The 21,097-nt window shown below is 38.2% G+C and overlaps 1 protein-coding gene across 13 annotated transcripts in view; it reads left to right on the top strand.

Annotated features, from left to right (window-relative positions):
* The window catches only part of CADPS2 (calcium dependent secretion activator 2), a 364,417-nt gene that overhangs the window by 104,595 nt on the left and 238,725 nt on the right, over positions 1 to 21,097 (top strand). For all 13 annotated transcript variants that reach the window (XM_081957016.1, XM_081957023.1, XM_081957020.1 and 10 more), the window contains exons 3-5: positions 2,833 to 3,165; positions 18,862 to 18,942; positions 20,594 to 20,830. In XM_081957016.1, the coding sequence (XP_081813142.1) occupies positions 2,833 to 3,165; positions 18,862 to 18,942; positions 20,594 to 20,830 (651 nt within the window). The remainder of the gene's footprint in view (positions 1 to 2,832; positions 3,166 to 18,861; positions 18,943 to 20,593; positions 20,831 to 21,097) is intronic.

Raw genomic sequence — 21,097 nt, 5'->3', positions numbered from 1 at the left:
CCAGCACCAGAGTCCAAAGGCCTCAATTCTTTGATGCTCAGCCTTTCTTATGGTCCAACTTTCACAGTCATACATTGAAACTGGGAAAACCATAACCGTGACTATACACACTTTGGTTGGCACTATGTGAAGCCAAATAGACTGTCTCAAAGCAGATTCAAAGAGCTTTGTGTGTGCTTCTAAACTGTCCTTCAAAAATGCTTCTAAATGTTCATATACCTTTTTACAACTAAAAAAAGATAGACAATGCCTGAGCAGTGAAAAGGAAATAAAAGGCTGCTGAAAACTAAACTGGATAGTTAAGAACTGTTTTAACAGTATTCTGGCACTCTGAAGTTCATGTTCTTTCGGAAAGCAACTTATTTCAACTGGATATCATGACCAGTCCAATCTGACAGCCAATCTATATATACAAGCCAAATACCACTCACTCATCATGAAATCTCCAGAACTGCAAAGCCTACAATCTTGAAATTCAGCACATATGTTCCTCTTGGCTTCTAGGTGCTCGCTAAGAAAAGATTTTTCAAAATGACCATGAGGTCATCAGTATTTCTTATACAGTATTATATTAACACGCTAAGGAGTTAGATGTTCTACTCCCCCTCCCCACCTGAAAAAAACTCTGTTCCAAATGCCAGTTGCCTTATATTAACATGCTCTGATGCTAAGGAGTTACACATTCTACATTAATTTTCAAGGTTTAAGTTTCAATTTATCAAGCCCGATCACATAGTTTCGTAGCAAAGCATGGGTATCCAGCTAGTGTTTGGATATATGTCTAAGCAAAACATGTAACATCAAAATGAAGACATGCAGAGTGCCAGTGTGTCAAAACCTCTATGTAACACTAACGTTGACTTAAAACTCAAATGCAAGTAACCTGTTTGTTAACTATCCCAAAAGTGCTTTTTCAGGAAGCCTAGGTATGAGAAGTGAAATGTCTTGAAGCAAAACCAAGAAAGTCCAATTGCCATTTGAAAAAGCATATTTGGGACAACATTTAGCTGTTTGCTAACTACAACAAAGATTGTAAATATACTTTTATTAAAAACAACACAAAGTCACAAATTGGAAAATCAACATTTAAAATAGTTTGGGTAATATTTATGAGACAATTGGGGAGAAGTAGTAGGTCTACACTGTTTACCCTTGTGAGACAGGATATACTCTGCCATATACTTCGTTGTATATTTCAAAGATTTGTATGCTGCCGCCATTCATTTTTCTATGTAATGAATTAGACAAGTTTGATAGCCCTAAAAATGGATCAGTTTTGAAGGGGCTGTCAGACTCCATGTCAACCTTGCTACCTCTGCTGTGATTTGACAGCTAATCACTTTTTTTCCGCATGTTTAGAGATAAAAAAGTACATTTCCTGAAATTTCTTTCTTTTTTTCTGTTTAAGAAGTAAGCAACCACGTACATGTTGCAGGTTCATGGGTAATGTGAGGCTTGGAGAAGAACTAGACATGACCATTTTGTAAATGTTGTCCAGAGCAGTAGTGTGAGAAATAGGATGCAAGTGCAGGTAGTCCTCAATTTATGACTGGTTACTTAGCAGCCATTTGGAGTTCTAAGAGACCTATCTGGAGGGGTACTTACAACATAGATTCAAAGTTCTGATAGTTTCTTCCTCCATGGTCATTTGAACATGCTTCAGGCACTCAGCAACCAGGATGCATTTATGGCCATTTGCAGTGTCCAATGGTCATGTGATTGTATTTTATGGCAGTTTTGCCAAAAACAAGCATTTACTTCCAATTTTCAGAAAAACCATGCCCATAATAAATCCTTGGTCTATTTAACCACCATAACATTCACTTAACAATTGTGGTGATTTGCTCAATGACTGCTAAAAAAAGGTGGTAAAATCTGATTGGTCACATGACAAACTTGTTTTATGAGCATCACCAGTTACAACCACGATGGGCAGGTTCCATTGCGATCATAACTTGAGACCCCAAAGTTCCTTTCTCATACTACGATTCCTTGTGTTTGCAATAAAGTTGTTTATCTATCCAAGCCTCTCCTTGAAATTTATTGCAAGGTTCGTAAGGGTGGGTGTACATTCTAGAGAGGACCTGGGGTCAACTTCTTACAGAATAAACTTTCTTCAAGTTAGACAAAAGTAGTATTACCATTTTCTGAACTAGTCCCAGAGGTAAGTATCTAAAAGTACCGGGTCTTGTTTATTTGTTCTGTTACTTATTACTAAAAGCATATCAGATTCAGCAGCCTAAACATATAATCCTTATTCTTTTGTTATGTTTATAGCGAGTATCTTTAGAAAACTCCGCCCTTTGTTTTCCACCAATGTCTTGAAGAAGAACCTAATAGGGTATCCTAGAAGGATTATTGAAGTGCCTTTCAAGAAAATAATTTGAATGCATGGAATGACCTGGTTAGGTATCTTCCCAATGATACTTAAATTTATGTTTAGACTCAGTCATAGAAAAATCATTCAGGGATGTAAATTTAGTTTTGGTTCAGACATGTGATTTCCTTAGAAAAATTGTGAAGTACATGAGAAGAATAATTTGGATCAATTGCAAGTTGTAGTTACATAGTTATCTGAAACATGATGATTTAAAAAATTGCTCAGCATAAGTAAAAATCAATAGCTGTTGACTGACAAGATTTTTCTTGCTTTAATGCTCTGGAAATAGTTTATTACTGCCTGCTTCCAGGATGTTTTTAGCTGGTATGAAATATCCAGATGGTTCCTTATCCGACCACTAAAATTGCTCCACAGCACAAGAGTCTTTAAAAATCTGTTGGCCTCTTCCTTACCTACCTTTATTCTAATGTCTTTCTTCTTTTGTTCAAAAGGTTTTCCTCAAGAGTGACCGAGTTGCTAGGATGGTCCACAGCGGTGGATGCTCAGCAAATGATTTCAGAGATGTTTTTAAGAAGAACATAGAAAAAAGAGTCCGGAGCTTGCCTGAGATAGATGGATTAAGCAAAGAGACTGTGCTAAGTTCTTGGATAGCCAAATATGATGCCATTTACAGGGGAGAAGAGGATCTATACAAACAGTCCACTAGAATGGCTTTAAGTGCTGTATCTGAACTCATCTTAAGCAAAGAACAACTATATGAGATGTTCCAGCAGATTCTAGGAGTAAAGAAATTGGAGCATCAATTGATCTATAATGCTTGTCAAGTAAGTAATTCATCTCAGTTCACCTGTATCCATGGAATGTTCCATTCATTTCCTCTTATTACCATGTTTCCATGAAAATAAGGCTGGGTCTTATATTAATTTTTGCTCCAAAAGTTGCATTAGGGCTTATTTTCTGTTTAGGTCCTATTTTTAAGGAAATACGGTACTAAATATATCCCTCTGGCTGACAATCTTAACTGGGGCTTATTTTGGGGGTAGGGCTTATATTACGAGCATCCTTGAAAAATGCTAGGACTTATTTTCCGGTTAGGTAGATCACCTGTTCATAAGATCTTTTTCTCTTCCTCTTATATCTACCCAGAAGTTGTTTACTTCTCTTGTAGAATTTGCATTAGGAGAGCTTTGGACAGCAGAACTGAAAACTAATAAATACTCAAGGGCAATGAAGTTTACCCTTCCTTGAATGTCGGTCTTTTTTTTTTTTTTTTTTTTGTAATGATTAGTCCCCTATTCCCTCTTTGCCCATATGCTGGGCTTTTGGAGGAGGTACAAGCAGCTGTAATTTCCTGCCCAATTCTAGTTGTGCAGAAAGGAGACAGGTTTTCCTTTCTTTTCTTCACAAAGGGGAAAGAAAGCTGAATATTTCCTTCACATAGAAACCTAGCACAAAAGAAATACCCCATTTTTTCCTCTTTTTATCTGTCATCTTTCCCCCCTGTGGTTTCTCTCCTGTCATTATGGCTTGGGCCAGAAGTACACACGTATAAAAGAAACTATATAATTCAATACTGTAGCACTTTGTCTGTAGTTCATTATAAACACGTCTGTTTAGTCCTCTTGAAATTCTAATTCTTCAGCAATAACCATTAATTGTGGATCAGTCATATTGGATGACTTCATACTTATTTGTAGGTGATATTACTGTGCCTCTTGCATTGTTTGGTCTTTTAACATCATAGCAATATTTTTTCTTTCTGTTTCTTGAGTCTGCTCATATCAATACCTCTATCAAAGACATAGGAATGCATCTACCGTTTAAGGTAATCACTTTGTGCATTTGAAGGAGACATTTCTGGCACTCAGACGTTTGTTACACTTGATTTATTTATCCATCCATCCCCAAGGACTGCAAATAGTTTTTGGTAATAGGAATGTATGTGTATGGTTTATTCCATTGTGTTTATTATTGGAGAATATTATGTAAAAATAAGAAAACATCGAGAATTGACATTATATGATAAATGGTGTGTATTTTCTCTTTTGGCTTGAATAACCTTGTCCTTGGAAAATTGCAAATGAGAGTTTCTGCTTCAAGGCCATCATTTAAACAAAACCTTAAAAATAATCAACAGATTTGGCATATATTCAGGGACAATCTTTTTCCCCCACTAGCTGAGGGTTTCCCCCCCACCACCACCACCACCATTTTTGGTGTGTAGAAGTATAACATAGATTTTATTCCTGGTAAATGTTTTATAGCAAATAAACCTGTAGTAATTTCTCTATTATTGCTGAGATAATTACTGAGAACACCTTCTTGAGACATTTTTGGCCAAGCTACCTCATGTATTTCTCTCATACACCCTTCATTGAACATGAATGCAAATGTTTTATAAATATCCACACCCTTAAAGATGTCTAGCATCTTACAGTTTCAAAATGCCCCTTGCTAATCACTGCCCCTTGCTCAGCTGTCTTATTGTATTATATTATTATACATTGTATTATAACACAAAATTACATTGTAATATTGATAGTTCCGTAATGTAATAAAGAAAAAAAATCAGCTATCTGCAACAGTCTTAATCGTTAAATGTCAGTTACATGACATTCATGTATAAAAGAATCACTGGTAGAAAACAACATACTTGGGTATATGTTAGAAAGTTGGCAACTATGAGGACGGGGGGGGGGGGAATGTTAAAAGCTGTACCACTCCCCTAGCCTATACAGGTAGTTCTTGACTTACAACCATTCATTTAGTAACCGTTCAATGTTGAAAAAAATGACATGACCAGTTTTCACTTTCGACCATTGGAGCATCCCCATAGTCATGTGATCAAAATCCAGGTGCTTGGCAAGTGGCATGTATTTATGACACTTGCATTGCCCCAGGGTTATGTGATCACCATTTATAATCTTTCCAGCTGGCTTCTCACAAGCAAAGTCAATGGGGGAAGCCAGATTTGCTTAATAATTGCATAATTCCAGGGGTGTGGGATTCACCCGGTTCAGACTGGTTCAGGTGAACCGGTAGCTCCGACGATCAGCTGGGAGTGAACCGGTTCACTCTGGCAATCAGGTGGGCCCACCCGTCTGTCCTTACCTATATCATCTCAGCTGATTTGCGTGGCAGAGCGGATTGCCATGGCTTAGTTGTGTTACTCCCCAGAAGTAACATGGAAGGTAAGTTTTCGTAAAACGGTGCACACATCAGGCGTGGGTGCGTGCAGAGTGCATGTGCGCGCGCAAAACACACAATCACTAAAACAGTTATTAAACAGGCAGGATCCTACCACTGCATAATTTGCTTAACAACTGCAGAGATTCACTTAATGACTATGGCAAAAAAGGTCATAAAATGAATGCACAACTCATTAGCAACTATTTTGCTTATGAACAAAAATTTTGAGGTTAATTGTGGTCGTAAGTCAAGGACTACCTGTAGTGCAAAAATGTAGATTTTTTTTTTGCCTAAACAAATTATTCCCATTATGAAAGCAAGCCAGATGCAAAGAAAATGAATATAAGCTGATGACTCAAGGATTCTAATCATTTGGGGAATTATTGCTACAATTATTTTACCTTAAAACATTTGGTTGAAAGCTGTCCAGGTTCATCAGTCCCCATGCTTTACATATGACTCATTTCTGCAAAGGAGTAGTGTGTTTGCCTCTTACGTGACTTTACTTTGACTGCATAAATCTTTGTGTTCCTCCAAGGCAATCTGCTTGCATATGTGCTTGGCTAGCTAAAACCAAATATTGACTTATCAGATGCCCATGCACAATATGAAATTTGCCAAGTGTCAAAAGGAATGAAGGCACATGCTGCTTCAGTCTGTAATTGAGTATCATGCAATTCCATCTTGTGCTTTCTGAAATAACTGCTTTGCTCTTTTTGAGTAATAGCTTTTTCACCAAAAGTGTGAACATACAGTAACTCCTGTGAATGCTGTTAAATGCATGTAGTCTGAATTGATTTTTTAAAACATTCTAAAAATGTGAGTTCCCAATGTAGCAGTATTAGGAGAAATTCTCTTCAAATCACAATTTATTAATGCTTCCTAGGAGGCTGGTAAATAAAAGGTCATGTTTAAAATAAGAATGCTACTGCTTTTTAGAGATTTCATCTCCTCCTCTTCTTCTTAAAAAAAAAACCCACCTTTTACAATCTACCTACATGTTTTTTTAGTGCAATTATTTAGCTTAAATCTGAAGCCAGCCTTTTTGCGTTATCCCCATATTCTGATCAAGCAGAGCTAGCAATTTGGGAATAAATTGCTACAATTATTTATTGATGACACCTACATATTGCTATGGGAATATCTCATGACAAAAATTCTACAGTTCCCAAAGATAAATTGTAGAATAGGGTTTTCATGAAAGGAATTAGACTGTCTGGTTCAATTTTTGTTTGGTGAAAATTTAATTTTCTTTTTCTATACGCTGAAGACACCTAGGATAAAAAAAAAGCTTTAGTCTGCAAAGTTATTTATTTCTGACAAAATAAAGCACCTAAGTTACAGTATAAGAATGGCTGTTCTTGGATATTTCACAAACTGGTGTGGCATTGGAACATCCTTCAGTGGTGCGATTCATATTAGCTTCCCAGAAATGCTTACAGTCATTGGTTACTGAGGGTTGTTCCATATCTTTCATTGTTAGAGCCATACCTATTACTCCATTTATATTTATGCATGGCTTTTTTAAGCAGAGTGTTTACAAATGAATGTGCAAATCTTGTTTTCAAGAGGAGTAGTATCAGTGCAATTTGACAATTATGAACATTATTAGTGGTTATATGCAGGTGTGGGCTTCAAAAAGTTTAGCAAGGGGTTCTCTGCCTTGTTGCTGGGTGGACGTGACCATGGTAGGCACGGCCTAGTCAACCTCCTGCATCACAGGGTGTGTGTGTGTGTTTTTTTGCCCGCCCCAGGCTCCAGAGGCTTTTCTCGAGCCTCTGGAAGGGCAAAAACATCCTCCCCAGGTTCCGGAAGCCTTCCAGAACTTCAAGCAGGCCTGTTTTTAACCCTCCCCGAGCTTCTGTGCGTGCCCTGCACTTACCTGCATCCAAAACAGGCTAAGTGGTGACTCCTGGGAGGGAGGCGAGGGGAGGGAGGGACTAGCCAGGAGTGGGATTTGGGGGTTCTCTGAACTGCACAGAATCTTAGCTAGAGGTTCTCCCGAACCCTTGAGAATTCCCAGCTGCCCACCCCTAGTTGTATGTATGTATGTATGTATGTATGTATGTATGTATGTATGTATGTGAATATTTGAAAAACTGAGGTTTCAATGAGGATCCCTCACAGGTGGCATTAGGTGTCTTTAAACCATGGCTTTTTATCTCTAGCCAAATGTTTCTGAACCTTCCCAACTTTAAGATGCATGGATTTCAACTCACAGAATGCCCCACTCAGTGTGTTGGCTGGGGAATTCTGGTAATTGAAGTCCACACATCTTAAAGTTGGCAAGGTTGGAAACACTGCTCTAGTATAGTATAGTCTTTATTGTCATTGTACAAACTAAATACAATGAAATTGGTATTTGTTTGTAATTGTGTTGAAACTCTAGTCCTTAGAGTTCTCTGTGGTCATACCACAGAAAACGGACAGTGCTGTATTATTTCCCACTTTTTTTAAAAAAAGGGAATAATGAAAATAAATTAAAATCTAGTGGTCTTGTGCCTCCAAGGATCATCACTCTGTGACCTCACCTTATTACTTTGGAACCCTTGGAGGCTGGGGGAAAAATCATCACTATTTGCATAGGTTTTCCTCTTGCTCCTAACCTGCCTTTAATAAAGATTATACTTTACACAATTGAATACTCAGTTAAAACTATCTATTTAGCGGTTTTTTTATCCAAAAGACATATCCTATTTTTGATTAAAATTTTGTATAAATCATAGATCTTGGTTTGGGTTGATGGGCAAATACTGAGTATTCCCATACTTTTTTATTTTAAATTGACACTAGCTGAGAAATACAGGGCATTTATATCAGGTTCAAGAAATTATTACGTGATTGCTTCCACAAGCCACTGCAAGAAAGATGAATGAAATTAGAATTAAGTAAAATCATCCTGCCTTATATGCTATCCTTACCTTACTTGTCAATTAGACATATGTATTCCAAATTTGATTTTTAAAAAATATATAAAAAGCCAAAAGTGTTGGCGCCCTTCCTAGTTATAGGAGAAGTAGATCTATTGAAAATGGTTAGATATAGTGAAATTTTAGACATCCAAGGAAATTTGAAATTTGAAATTTGAAAACAAATCAGGAATTAAAGGAGCAAAATATAAATGTAGACTGGTGGCCATACCTTCAACTACAATCAAGATACAAAAAAGATGTAAAAGAATATGGAATATACACAGAATTACAACAAATAGATAAAATTTTAATTGGCCTGGAAAATAAATTTATAACAAAAATTTACAAATATTTATTAGAAGTAACAATAGAAGAAGAAAAAGTTAAAGATTGCATGATAGCATGGGCCAAAAACTTTGGACACAATATAGATCTAGTGGATTGGGAAAGAATTTGGAACACAAATTATCAACAAACACGATCAGTAGCACTCAAAGAAAATATGTATAAAATGTTTTATCATTGGCATTTACCACCAACAAGATTGGCTAAAATGTACCCAAACCTGAATCCGACCTGCTGGAAGTGTAAAAAAATACAAGGGACTTTCTATCACATATGGAGGACCTGCCCGGAAACTCAAGAATATTGGACAAAAATTTGGAAATAGGTGCAAGAAATTACAGGAGAACAAATAAAATACAAACCCGAGCTCTTTCTGCTGGGAATAATCAAAGGGAAATATACAAAGAAAATTAAGTACATATTAACACATCTGCTTATCACAGCTAGAATAGTGTTTGCCCAATGCTGGAAACAAAATAATATCCCTTCGGACGAATTACCTTGTTTTCCCGAAAATACGACCTGTCCCGAAACTAACGCCTTGCCACATTTTTCACATGGGCAAAAATATAAGCCCACCCCTGAAAATAAACCCCCTGGATAACCCCCCCTCTGGCCAGGCAGAGCACTGCTCACCTAGAGGTATCCCGAAGGCGCCAGGCACCAGGTGCAGGAGCCGGGGGGAAAGGCGCTCATGTTGCTTGCCGCCTTCGGGATACTGCTAGGTTGGGGAGTGGCATTCTGCCTGGCCGGAGGGGGGTGTTGCCGGGCGGCTGCTCCCAAAGAGCCGGGCACAGCCTCGGGCGAAACAGCCATGAGGTGACCAGGCTCACGAGCAGCCGCCCGGCAAATCCCCTCTCCAGCCGGGCAGAGCGCCATTCACTATGGTGGGCTGGCTGCTGGAAGACTCTCTGTCCGGACAACTCTCTGTCCGGCAGCCAGCACTCCTAGAGGGGCCGATGCTGGAAGACTCAGCAGCCAAGTTTTGGAGTTTGGAAGTTATGCTCGGAGCGTGGCAGCGGGGGGCAGCGGCAGTGCCCTGGGAGAGCTGCACGAGGGCTTCGCGAGGCTGGCAGGCATGCTTGCTGGGGGTGGAACAGGCGCTTGTGCAACCCCCCTCTCCAGGCGGGCAGAGCTCCAAGCACTGACCTAGGGGGTATCCCGAATGTGCCAAGCCACGGGAGCTGGGGAACAGGCAGAGTGCCACATGGCTTGGCGCCTTAGTGATACCCCCTAGGTCAGTGAATGTCACTCTGCCTAGCTGGAGAGGGGATTTGCTTCACCCCTGAGGCTGTGCCCGGCTCTTCGGGAGTCCGCTCGCGAATTGTGAGAATTGTGTATAAAGGTTTATAAACAAAGAAGCGAAATAATATTTACATGTACAGGTATGATGACATAATAATGTTGACATAATAACTGTAAGGTGTTGTAGAAGGAAAAAATAATAATAAAAAATATATTTTTATAAAATAAGTAGATGAATGCATTCAGGAGAAATAAAAGCTCAGTCCACTTTATCTGCAATCAAGCCAGTGAGATTTATTTTTGTTCCACAACAGTATATGAATTACCAAATTCTTTTTTTTAAAACAATTAATACACACATTCTAAAGAATGACTTCCACTCTAGTTTCATTTGCTTTAAATGAGGAGGGTAAAGCTAGAGTATCAGTGACATCATTTCTAAGCAGGGGTGGGATTCAGCTGGTTTAGATCGGTTGGGACAAACCAGATGCTAATTTTGCATCCGGTTGCCAAACTAGTTGTTAAAAGGACTGGCTGGCCCCGCCCACCCCACCCCTCCCAGGAGTCTCCACAGGGCCTGTTCATCATGCCAGGTAAGTGGAGGGCCTGCGCGGAGGCTCTGGGAGGATGAAAAACAGACCTCCCAAAACTTCCAGAAGTCCGGAAATGAGCCCATTTCCAGCTTCCGGAGGGCCCAGGGAAGGCCATTTTTGCCCTCCCGGAGGCTTGGACAAAGCCATGAAGAGGCCAAGAAGGCCACGCCCCCATGGCCACACCCACCCAGCAACTGAGCAGTGAATCAGTTGCTAAAAATTTTAAATCCTACCCCTGTTTCTAAGTAAGAAAATGGTTCTGCCTCCCTAATTGTTACCTGTCCAGATGATCAAAGAAAAGAAATCAGTATTGGAAGAAACTGAATTCCCGAGTTGGCTGAAGTAAACTCCATTTTTTTTTCTCTTTCATGCTCTTTTTACCTTATGCCTGGGAGAGTACATAGCAACCGGGCACTAAGAATCTGATTTCCCTGACTTCCCAACCTTTTCTTTTCATGGTTCCTGATCAATAAATAAGCAGGAGCAAAATGTTTTTGTTTGAATCTAGGGACAATGCCATAAGAACATTGATCTCTAATTATTCCATTCAAAATTCAGCACAATGGGTTCTTTTATTTACCCTTTAGAGATGACTTTCATACAGAAAAGGTACACATTGTCTTATATTGTCTATGCCAGTTCTATTTTTTAAAGAATAGCTTTCATAACTTAAAACATTGCGAATCCTTTCTTTTAGAGACAGAAGATGCAAACATATCCTTTATTAAATCAAACATGAACTTCCTAGTGCAACAGATCCCCATGTGAAAGCTTTGTTAAGGTCAATGTGTGCAAACATTAAAATTGCAGATTGCAAACATTAAAACTGCAGATTGTTGCAACTACCTCTGTTGAGAACAATTGGTCACAATGGAGCTTCCATATGGAGAAGGCTGCCCTCGCTGTGCTATTGAAAACTTGCATAGCAAGGCACTTGTCAGTCACCAAAGACAAGTAGCTTGCTGTAATTTGGCAGTCTTCACAATTTAAGATGTATTGTCACCCTGGTTTTGTATATAATTTAGCTGTGTTTAATTCCTTCATTAGTTTTAAGATGAACTGATAAAAATTGCTAGAATAAACGTGTAGTTTTAGAATTGTTTAGTACACCTTGGTTACTCATTAACACTCTAACCAGGAGCAGTTATGAATGAGCACAATTTATCATGTATTTTTATTGGTTTAGGCATAAATTGGCTCGTATCTGTTGATGGAAGTAATAAAATCTTAATTTCATACTGCAGATATTTTCACACTCCTTGCAGTATACTGTTTCAAAAATCTCTCCTTAGATCCTGTAAACCAGGGGTGTCCAAACTTGGGAACTTTAAGACTTGTGGACTTCAACTCCCAGATGCTGGCTGGGGAATTCTGGGAGTTGAAGTCCACAAGTCTTAAAGTTCCCAAGTTTGGACACCCCTGCTGTAAACTCTACCTTACAACTTTACATTGTGCTTGCGTACTTTGCCTACTTTGACTTGAAAAGTAAATTGAAGAGTCCGTTACAGCTTTAACTTTTATGTTGGAAACAAGAAGGGCTTTCTGCATAATGAAGTGTAGAAACTAATTTGCTGGTTCTCATTTTGAGCAGAGATTATTCACCCCGTTTTCCATTATTTTGGATTTTAGCAGATTAAACTGTATTAGTTTCATTGCTATGGTTGGTTTAATTAAATTTGTACAGCCAGGCACCCTACCAGTGGCAAGAGTGCAATAGACCAGGCTAATGTAATGTTTGTCACAATTGTACTTTGGGGGGCTGTTCACCTACTTATGCGCTTCAGTCGTGGAACTGGATGTAAACAATCTATGGCCAATGTGTAAAGATAATAGAGCTGCTTCAGAATATTAAGATTCCTCAGTGGGATTCTTAAGAAATAAATGTTCGGTTGCCTTTTTTGCTGTGCTTCCTTCTCAGGATTGGTTGGTTTGAGATGCAATGCTAAACCATTCAGCATAACTTCCCCAGATTCTTCCCTCCTACCCAGGAACCTGCATAAAGCATAGAAATTTTGTTTTCATTTTTAGTTAATCGTAATTTACCATGTCACTCTTAATTCAAAGAATCCTTACAACCTCAAAATACAATTCATAAAGACAGCTGCTAATCTAGAAGTTTAGGGTCTCTTTATCATGTACCAGAGAGAATCATGTAAATTTGTGAAAATGCTGAATCTCATTATACTGAATTTTACTGTGTAAAACTATAAACTGTTTTACATGATGTTTGAACATATTGTAGCAATTGACTGATTGGTTCATTACAAGATTACAAAAGTTTTACATTTCTGTATTATTTTAATAGTAAAATTATCTCACGCTGACACCATGCAGAATAGTCTAAAGGACACTACTGAAATTCATTTTAAAATGAAATCTGGAAGGGCAAGAATATCTGTGTTTATCTTAATTTCATGATGAGATTGGTTAGACTTCTACTTCAGTAATGACAGGGATTCTAATATTCTAATTCCACATGTAAAATCACCATACAAATCAAAAAGAAGAGCAGTCATAGTATTGATACTAAAATAAGGTCTGATGATATTATTCTGACCATTTGCTTTACCAATTTTAAAAATAAACAGGTATTTGAGGCAAAGCTTGATCTTTCCTCTAGTTTCCCAATCCAATCTCTTAATTTTTTTCATAGACTAATAACAGGATGGGACAGTATCAATTTCTTTGAATTATTTTTAAAGTTTGCACAGACCTATGTGAGATTCTGCAGCTTGTTGAAATATTATATTCTATTTTTATGTTACAAAAATTACTGATGCACTGTTTTAAAATCTTTTTATTCCCACGGACAAAAAAAAGCAACTAAATATGTGTATTTATAGTTTGTTTGCAGTATTTTTGGAATTATTCTTAAAACCATATGAAAGACAATGAAGAGAAATGATGCTACGAAGTTGTAGGAAAGCAGACTGAAATGAATTGGGGGAAAAGAGACAGTAGATGTAGAATGTAAGGGAAATATTATCTGATTCTTTAGCAGATATTTAGAAAATATGGTTTTCTAAATATGATTTTGTACTCCAGGAAAACTCTGCTATTTCCCAAAATTATATCATCCTAATAGGGCAGGGGTGTCCAAACTTGGGAACTTTAAGACTTGTGGACTTCAACTCCCAGAATTCCCCAGCAAGCCTGGCTGGGGAATTCTGGGAGTTGAAGTCCACAAATCTTAAAGTTCCCAAGTTTGGACACCCCTGTAATAGGGAGATCAACCCAATCTCATCCATTGGTTTGAGAAGACATAACTACAGGTACTTTATGCCTTTTATCAGAAAGAATACTCAGGACATTGTTGTCCTAAGACCATAGATATAGGGTTAGGGTTAGGGATAGGGTTATAGGAGATATAAGTTTTAGAAAACATCAGCCCTATCCTTTAGTTTTAAAAAATTAGAGCTTTCAAGTCCTATTAAGCAGGTTCAAGTTCAATTGGATCAAACTGCGTTAAATGCCTGTTTATAGTTTATAATTATGCTCTGATCTTGAAGAACTGGTCTTTCTACTCCTTGTTTCCCCTTTTCACTGAAGCATTTTTGCATGTCTTTCTTTTGATTCGTGTACCTAACCACCACACCTATATTTATTTATTTTTCACTGGAAGACAATTGCCTAAAATGAGAAAAACCATGAATAAAGTTGGCAGCAAAGATTGGATACTGTAGTTAATTAGTGTTTTAGTAACTAAATGATGACCAAGGCTCATTTTTATCTGCTGAAGAACACAGAGGACAAGGCCAAAGATGCATCTTGCCAGTTATTTAGAACAATTTGTCAATGGACACTTGGGGAACAGTGTAGTGTACCTTCCTTTCCCCTGTCTCATATAGTCCATGCTACCTTTAGATTACACCTCCATTATTCCTGCCTGTGGATCATACTGGGTTGATGTGGCGGTATAAAAGTTCTAGAGATTAAATTATATATTTGTCTCAATGAGCCATAAGTTTGATATAAGATGGGGTGATTATACAAATGTTTTAAAGAAATAAATAATTGATGGTTTTAGGTCATGTGCCTAATCTCTAAGGGGTTTTTTTTTATGAGCAGGCACTTTATTTTGTTACCCTGTGGTAAGATTGGCAGCCAATAAATTTGATAAATAATTTTTAAAACTTATAATCCCATTACTTGGTTTATTTTGATAGTCAAGTAGCATATAACAATTATTCCAAAGCAAAAATAGAAGAAACAATGTACGCTAATAAAATAAATATTATCACAAAAATGTAAAAAAAAAAACCTAAACAAGCAGTCTTTGATTTTTGATAGTGTAGTAACCAGAGTTACAACAGCACTGAACAAAGGGTCATACCATTGGGCCTTGTATCTACAACCATCACAGCAGCTGTACAGTCTCATGATCAGAATTGGGGGGCTTGACATCTGGCATGCATTTTTTTTTGTAAAAAGTTTTTATTTGTTTTTAAACATTTATAGGGAAAAGATAATAAGGTACATAGACAATTTTAGTAGCTCCCATGTTAGCAATAGAAATCCCCCCAAATCTCACACTTCTACAATTTTAAAAATAACATGTAAAGGATAGCATAAACAGAATTCTTACTTTATATCAACAATGTGTTCAATCATCTCTTTCTTTGTCACTTTCTAGTATATCAACAATTACAATAATATTTCAGATATATTTATTTTTGTGACCTGAGCCTTTTCGATATTGCTCCCTCCTCCCTGCCCCCAGGTGGAGCCATGGCCCCCCCTTCTCCATATGTTGTACGTTGCTGCCTTTTTCCCCACCTCCGCTATCTTCGTCCTCTGGGAGGGAAAAATGTTTTTTAATAAAAGCCTCTTCCTCGTCCACTGTCTTAATTCTAATTCGGCTTCCCTCCCAGAAAATCAACATTCCTTCTGGCAATAACCATCTGAACCAAATTCCTCTATTGTATAGTTTCTTTGATAAGGAAGAATACTTCCTCCTTTTTTCCTCTAATCTTTTTTGGAATTTGCTTAAGAATGGTAATTTCTTTATCTTGGTATTTTAGAGGTCCCTCCCTTTGGGCCCCTAGCACCTCATCTCTCGTGGTCCTCCTGAGAAATTTAACGTGTACCTCTCTTGAAACATTATGAGTTCTGGCATATGCTGAATTAATTCTATAGACCAGGTCCATATCCCACCACATCCACTCTTTGTTTCTCTTAAGGTATTCTGCTAAAATTGTGCTCATAATATCTTTAAGATCTTCATTTTCTCTCTGGTAGATTCTGGAACCTGAGAAAAAAAGACATTCTTTCCAATTCTGTTTTGGCCATAAAGTTTTCCAGTTCTAAATTTCCCTTACGGACCTCCTTAACCCTTTCCTCCATCCCAGCTGCCCCTCCTCCAGTACCGCAATCCTCTGTTTATTTTCTGTTGTGTTATATTGTACCCCTCTGAGTTCATTTTTGAGGTCTGCCACTTCCTTCCTCAGTTCGTTTTGGCCTCTCATAATTTCCCGAAACATTTGGTTGACAGATAATTCTTTTGAACTTTCTCCAGCCGCTTCTTTTTGTAGCAATGAAGTAATTTTCGGCTGCTGGGTACTTGAGCTGGAAGTCACCGATGCAGGAGCTGAAAGTGACTTGCCCGTTGGTGGTTTCTTAGGTCCCATTGTCTAAGTTCAGAGATGGTAAATCTTTTACAAAGAAAATGGCGTCATTGGAGCGCGCAGCCGGGCAGGTCCAGGGTAGCAGGCAAATCTGAAAATAAAAAGTTAGTTCTCCTTCACTGTTCCAAGACACAGAGGTACGCCAGGAAGGGAAAAACCAAATAATCAAATCCAGACAGTCCACGAAGCAGAAGAGATCCGGAGCACCCTTAAGGGAGATATTAAAGATGCCAGAAATTATCATTTTTTCCCAGGGTGGTTTCAAAAGGCAGACTTCATTTATAAGTACAGAAACGAGAATGGAGGGGAGCCATCTTGACTCCTCCTTTCTGCAGGGAGAAGAGCAAAAGTTTTAATTTTTAAAAAACAGCTCAGCAAGCACTCTTGCAACTGTGATTTCAGTCTTTCTCACATAGTTAATTTGAGTGGCAAGTCAGCCTTTGTTCTCTCTCCATTCCAAAGTGGAGAGAGAGAGTTTGAATGCCGCTTTGTCCGAGGGGGGGGGTTAAAGAAGAAAAACTCCCCCCTCCAATCTTCGGTTTAAAGTAGATTGAACAGAAACTTACGATAGCCTGCTGCTTATCCGTTACCGATAGTTGAAGGATCCTCCACAACCAACATTTCAGCCACACTTCCTTTGATTAGCTTATTTCCTCCAGAGCCCATTCAGCGAAGGGGCAAGCATGCCCCCCCTTCTGCTCCCTGGCTCCTGAGGCGAAGCTGGAAAACCCCCCACTGGCTGCCGCCAAGTCTGGGGGGTTCCAACAAGCTGCCCTGTGGCAGGGGTCCCCTCCAAGGTCCTCTGTGCTCCAAACGGAGCCCACCGAGAAGACAAGTGGCAGACAAAACGTCCGTCGCCTGCAGGGACCGGAAGTCGACCTCCGACATCTGGCATGCATTTATGATGGTTGCAATGTCGTTTGTGACTTTCCCAGCCAACTTCCACCTAGCAAAGTTAATAGAGAAAGCTTCATTTGCTATGTTGATTTGCTTAATAATCATGTGATTCACTTAGCAACTACAGCAAAAAAAGGTCATAAAATCAGGCACAACTCATTTAACAACTGCCTCAATTAGTGATAGAAGGTCTGGTCCCAATTATGATAATAAGTCAAGGATTACCTGTGCATCTACAATCTATAGTCTAAATCCTGTAAATAGTTAAACTGCATATTCTTGGGGATGTCCATGATAAATCTTAAAATACAGTAAACATTTTAGAAGAAAATTTTAAAAAATCGGCAAGTCCAAGTACAATATAGCAGGAGGGAAATAAAAATAAGGTAAGAATTAATGCTAAAAATTTGCTGCTATAGTTGAAATGCTGCCTAGATCAATATGATTTCCAGCATCCTCTTGAATGTTGTCAAAGAAAACAGCAATTGGATCTCTATGGGGACACTTGTTTAGCACTGTTTCTGAAAAAAGCATCTCTTGATTTCAGCTCCCCACTTCTCAGAAGTGGGGACTAAGAGTGCTTTCTCTCTGAACCAACTAATAGGTCAAGCTCACTCAGGCTGGATTAGTGGCCCTGTTAAAACCAGCACTAAATTAGACCTGTAAAAGAATGGTAATTAGTACAAGGCCCATGGTATAGCTGTAACATAAAGAACATCAGCATGCAGACATTACTTCCATGCTATTTCGCTTCAAGTTCAGCTTCTCCTCCAGGCAGTGGCTTAAGCTATCAACAACATCTCTCCCACAACCTGACTTGGTGATAGTCGGGTATCATCAACATATTCATGACTTTACATACTGGATGCCTTCTCAAGAATAGTTTTCTAGACATTTAAACAGTAGGGAAGAAAGAAGATCTCCACAAGGCCTTGCACAGTCTCCACAACTACAACCTTCACCCTGATAGCTGTCTTCTGCCCTGCCTCCTCTGCTGTACTGCCCTGGTGCCACCTCCCCAGCCAGGGCCAATTGTACTTCGCACTGCCCCTTTTTATGTATATGTGTGTTTGTGTTTATTTGGTTTTGATTGAAGAATTCAGTAGTTTGTGCGTAAAATTGTATTTCTTTTATTGTAGAATTTGTAGGGAAGCTTCTAATGCAGGATAAAAAATTTCCATATTTTATGCCTTTTTCATTAAAGTCTGTTTTGTATTATTTACCATAGCCATAGATCAGTGATGGCAAACCTTTTGCACAATGAGTGCCCAAACTGAAATGTGCATGCTTGTGCGTGCATGCATGTGCCGGAGCGCCGGAAACCCCAAGACCAGCTGGCTGGTGCGCATTCCTTTTGGGGGGCCTATTTTTTGGGTACTTTTCAGGCCATTTTCAAGCGCTTCGGCCCCTGCGAATACCAACTGGCCATGCCGGAAACCAGAAGAGCAGCTGGCAATGGCACATGTAGCCACAGAGATGGCTCTGCATGCCACCTCTGGCATGCATGCCATAGGTTCGCCACCACGGCCATAGATCATATAATAAGATTACAAGATTTAAACAAACAAAAAATCCAGAGTGATAGTATCCTGTTATTATTTTCTCTCAGTTGTTTTATTTATGAAAATGTCAGATAAGTTATATTTGTTTAGTATTTCATTTTTAATATTGTGAACATTTCCCATCCCCTTTTTTTCCTGTAATTTTCATGCAAGCTGGACAATGCAGATGAGCAAGCTGCCCAGATCAGACGAGAGCTTGATGGGCGCCTCCAAATGGCTGATCAAATGGCAAAAGTAAGTTTGAATTTCTTGGTTTTGAGGAGCAGAAATTTTCCTAAATAGGTTTGGAGCTGATTATTTAGGGAAAAGTCCCATGCAGCCAATGGAACAAACTACAAGGATTTGTAACAGCATTTTCTTGCATTTGTCCTCCTCATCTTGCCTTTTCAGTTCATTTGGATAAATCTTGTTTTCTGATAGATGACTACTAGTGGCTGTGGGTCTTGTTAATAGATGGCACATTTTTGTAACTGGTAAACTAACCTTATCATAAATTGTTTGACAATTTCTGCTTTTAGGTTTGCCAATCAAAAGACATGGCATTCAAGGAGAAAAGAGGAAAAGAGTGAGGGCAAAACAGGTCAAAAATCAAGCTTCAGGTTCTTCTATAGTCAGCTAAATGAATAGTTTAGTTGTCTATTGGAAATGCCACCACTGCTAGGTATAATTTGGAAGTGATTGTTTTAATTGACACCATACGCTAAGTCTCATGCATACATAATTGCAGAAAGAAAAGAGACATGGTGGTGCAGTGGTTAGAATGCAGTATTGCAGGCTAACTCTACTCATAGGAGTTCAATCCTGATCAGCTCAAGATTGACTTAGCCTTCCATCAGTCCAAGGTTGGTAAAATGGGAACCCAGATTATTGGGGGCAATATGCTGACTTTGTAAACCGCTTAGAGAGGGGCTGTCAAGCACTATGAAATGGTATATAAGTCTAAGTGCTATTGCTATTGTTAAAAGAAAAGCAATATAACCACTGCACAGTCTGAAGAGTTCCAGAGAATATATGGACATAGCCCTACTTGGATAATGGAGACACCTAAGATATCTTTGGGGATTAAAATAGGCCATTGGTGTTATATGTGTCAATAGGATTTTTTTAACGAAATATTTCTATATATGATGATACAACATCAGGTAATCCAGAAATATGTTAATATTGCTTGGGCTTCAGTTCTCTTGAACTGAACTGAACTAGTTAACAGCTGGACTGTTAACTGGACTCTGTTGCTTCAGATTTCATGGCAAAGTTTATCATGCCAAATCAAGAAATTGGGGAAAGAATTGCAGACATATAAAATGGTTGACATCTATTTCCAGCAGATAACCCCAGAAATCAGATCAGTTTTGATTATTTTATGATTTATTATTATTATATGACCCTGGAACCAGTGATACAAAAGAGAAATATTTTGATTGTTCTGTTTAATGGAGAATGTTTTAAGTACTAATGAGTTGTAGAGTAAAATGCTGGTATTAAAACTTGCCATAAAAGCAAAATGATTCAGTATCCAGTCATTCCTTTCTTTTCTGAGGAAATACTTTTACATTTTGAATTATACTACTAGGTTTGAGCTAAAGAAATGGTGATCTGTCATCTTACATTACTTCGGATTTATTATCAGAATGTTTCATTTTTGTTTCTTACAATCCTTTTCTATTTTGTGAACATTTCTAAATTGAATTGCATTATTTGGGATACATTGTTTCTTATGATCTAATTGACACTTTAAAGTGGCTTCTGTAGTTTTTCAGGTTAATAATCTAAAGGATACATTTTATATTTACATTAAACAAGATACCAATTAATCAGGGTTGTGTTTATCTGTCTAGGAGTTTAGAACCTAAAGTGACACTGAACTTTCAAAAATATTTTCAAGGAAAGAAAATGTCCAGAGTTTATAGCAAAAGAAATGGAGTACATGTATATAGAAGAACTACGGTCTTCAGTGAATTTGCTGATGGCGAATTTGGAAAGTCTTCCGGTTTCTAAAGGTGGACCAGAGTTTAAATTACAGAAGTTAAAGCGATCACAGAATTCTGCTTTCTTGGACATAGGAGATGAAAATGAGGTTCAACTGTCAAAATCGGATGTGGTGCTATCATTCACATTAGAGGTAAGTATATTTTTCATATAATACTTGTTGACATTTAAATTACTTACGAATATTCCTAACTCCTTGGACTTGTTTACTGTGGTTCCTTTAAAAATTCCTAGAAGTGTGCTATTTATCTGGTATTTTGAATTATCTGCCAGCGATAGGCTAATCTCTCTTTTTAATCATTTTATTAAAGGTTACAATTCTAACAGTAAAACACTATGCAAACTAAAAAATTGAAAAAATATGGGGAGAAGATGCAGAAAAGAAAAAAAAAAGAAAAAG

The sequence above is a fragment of the Natrix helvetica genome, assembly GCF_964273705.1.
Source record: "Natrix helvetica genome assembly, chromosome: 6".
In the NCBI taxonomy this organism is placed as follows: Eukaryota; Metazoa; Chordata; class Lepidosauria; order Squamata; family Natricidae; genus Natrix; species Natrix helvetica.
Note: the sequence above shows the minus strand (reverse complement) of the source record. Positions and strands in the feature narration are given on the sequence as shown.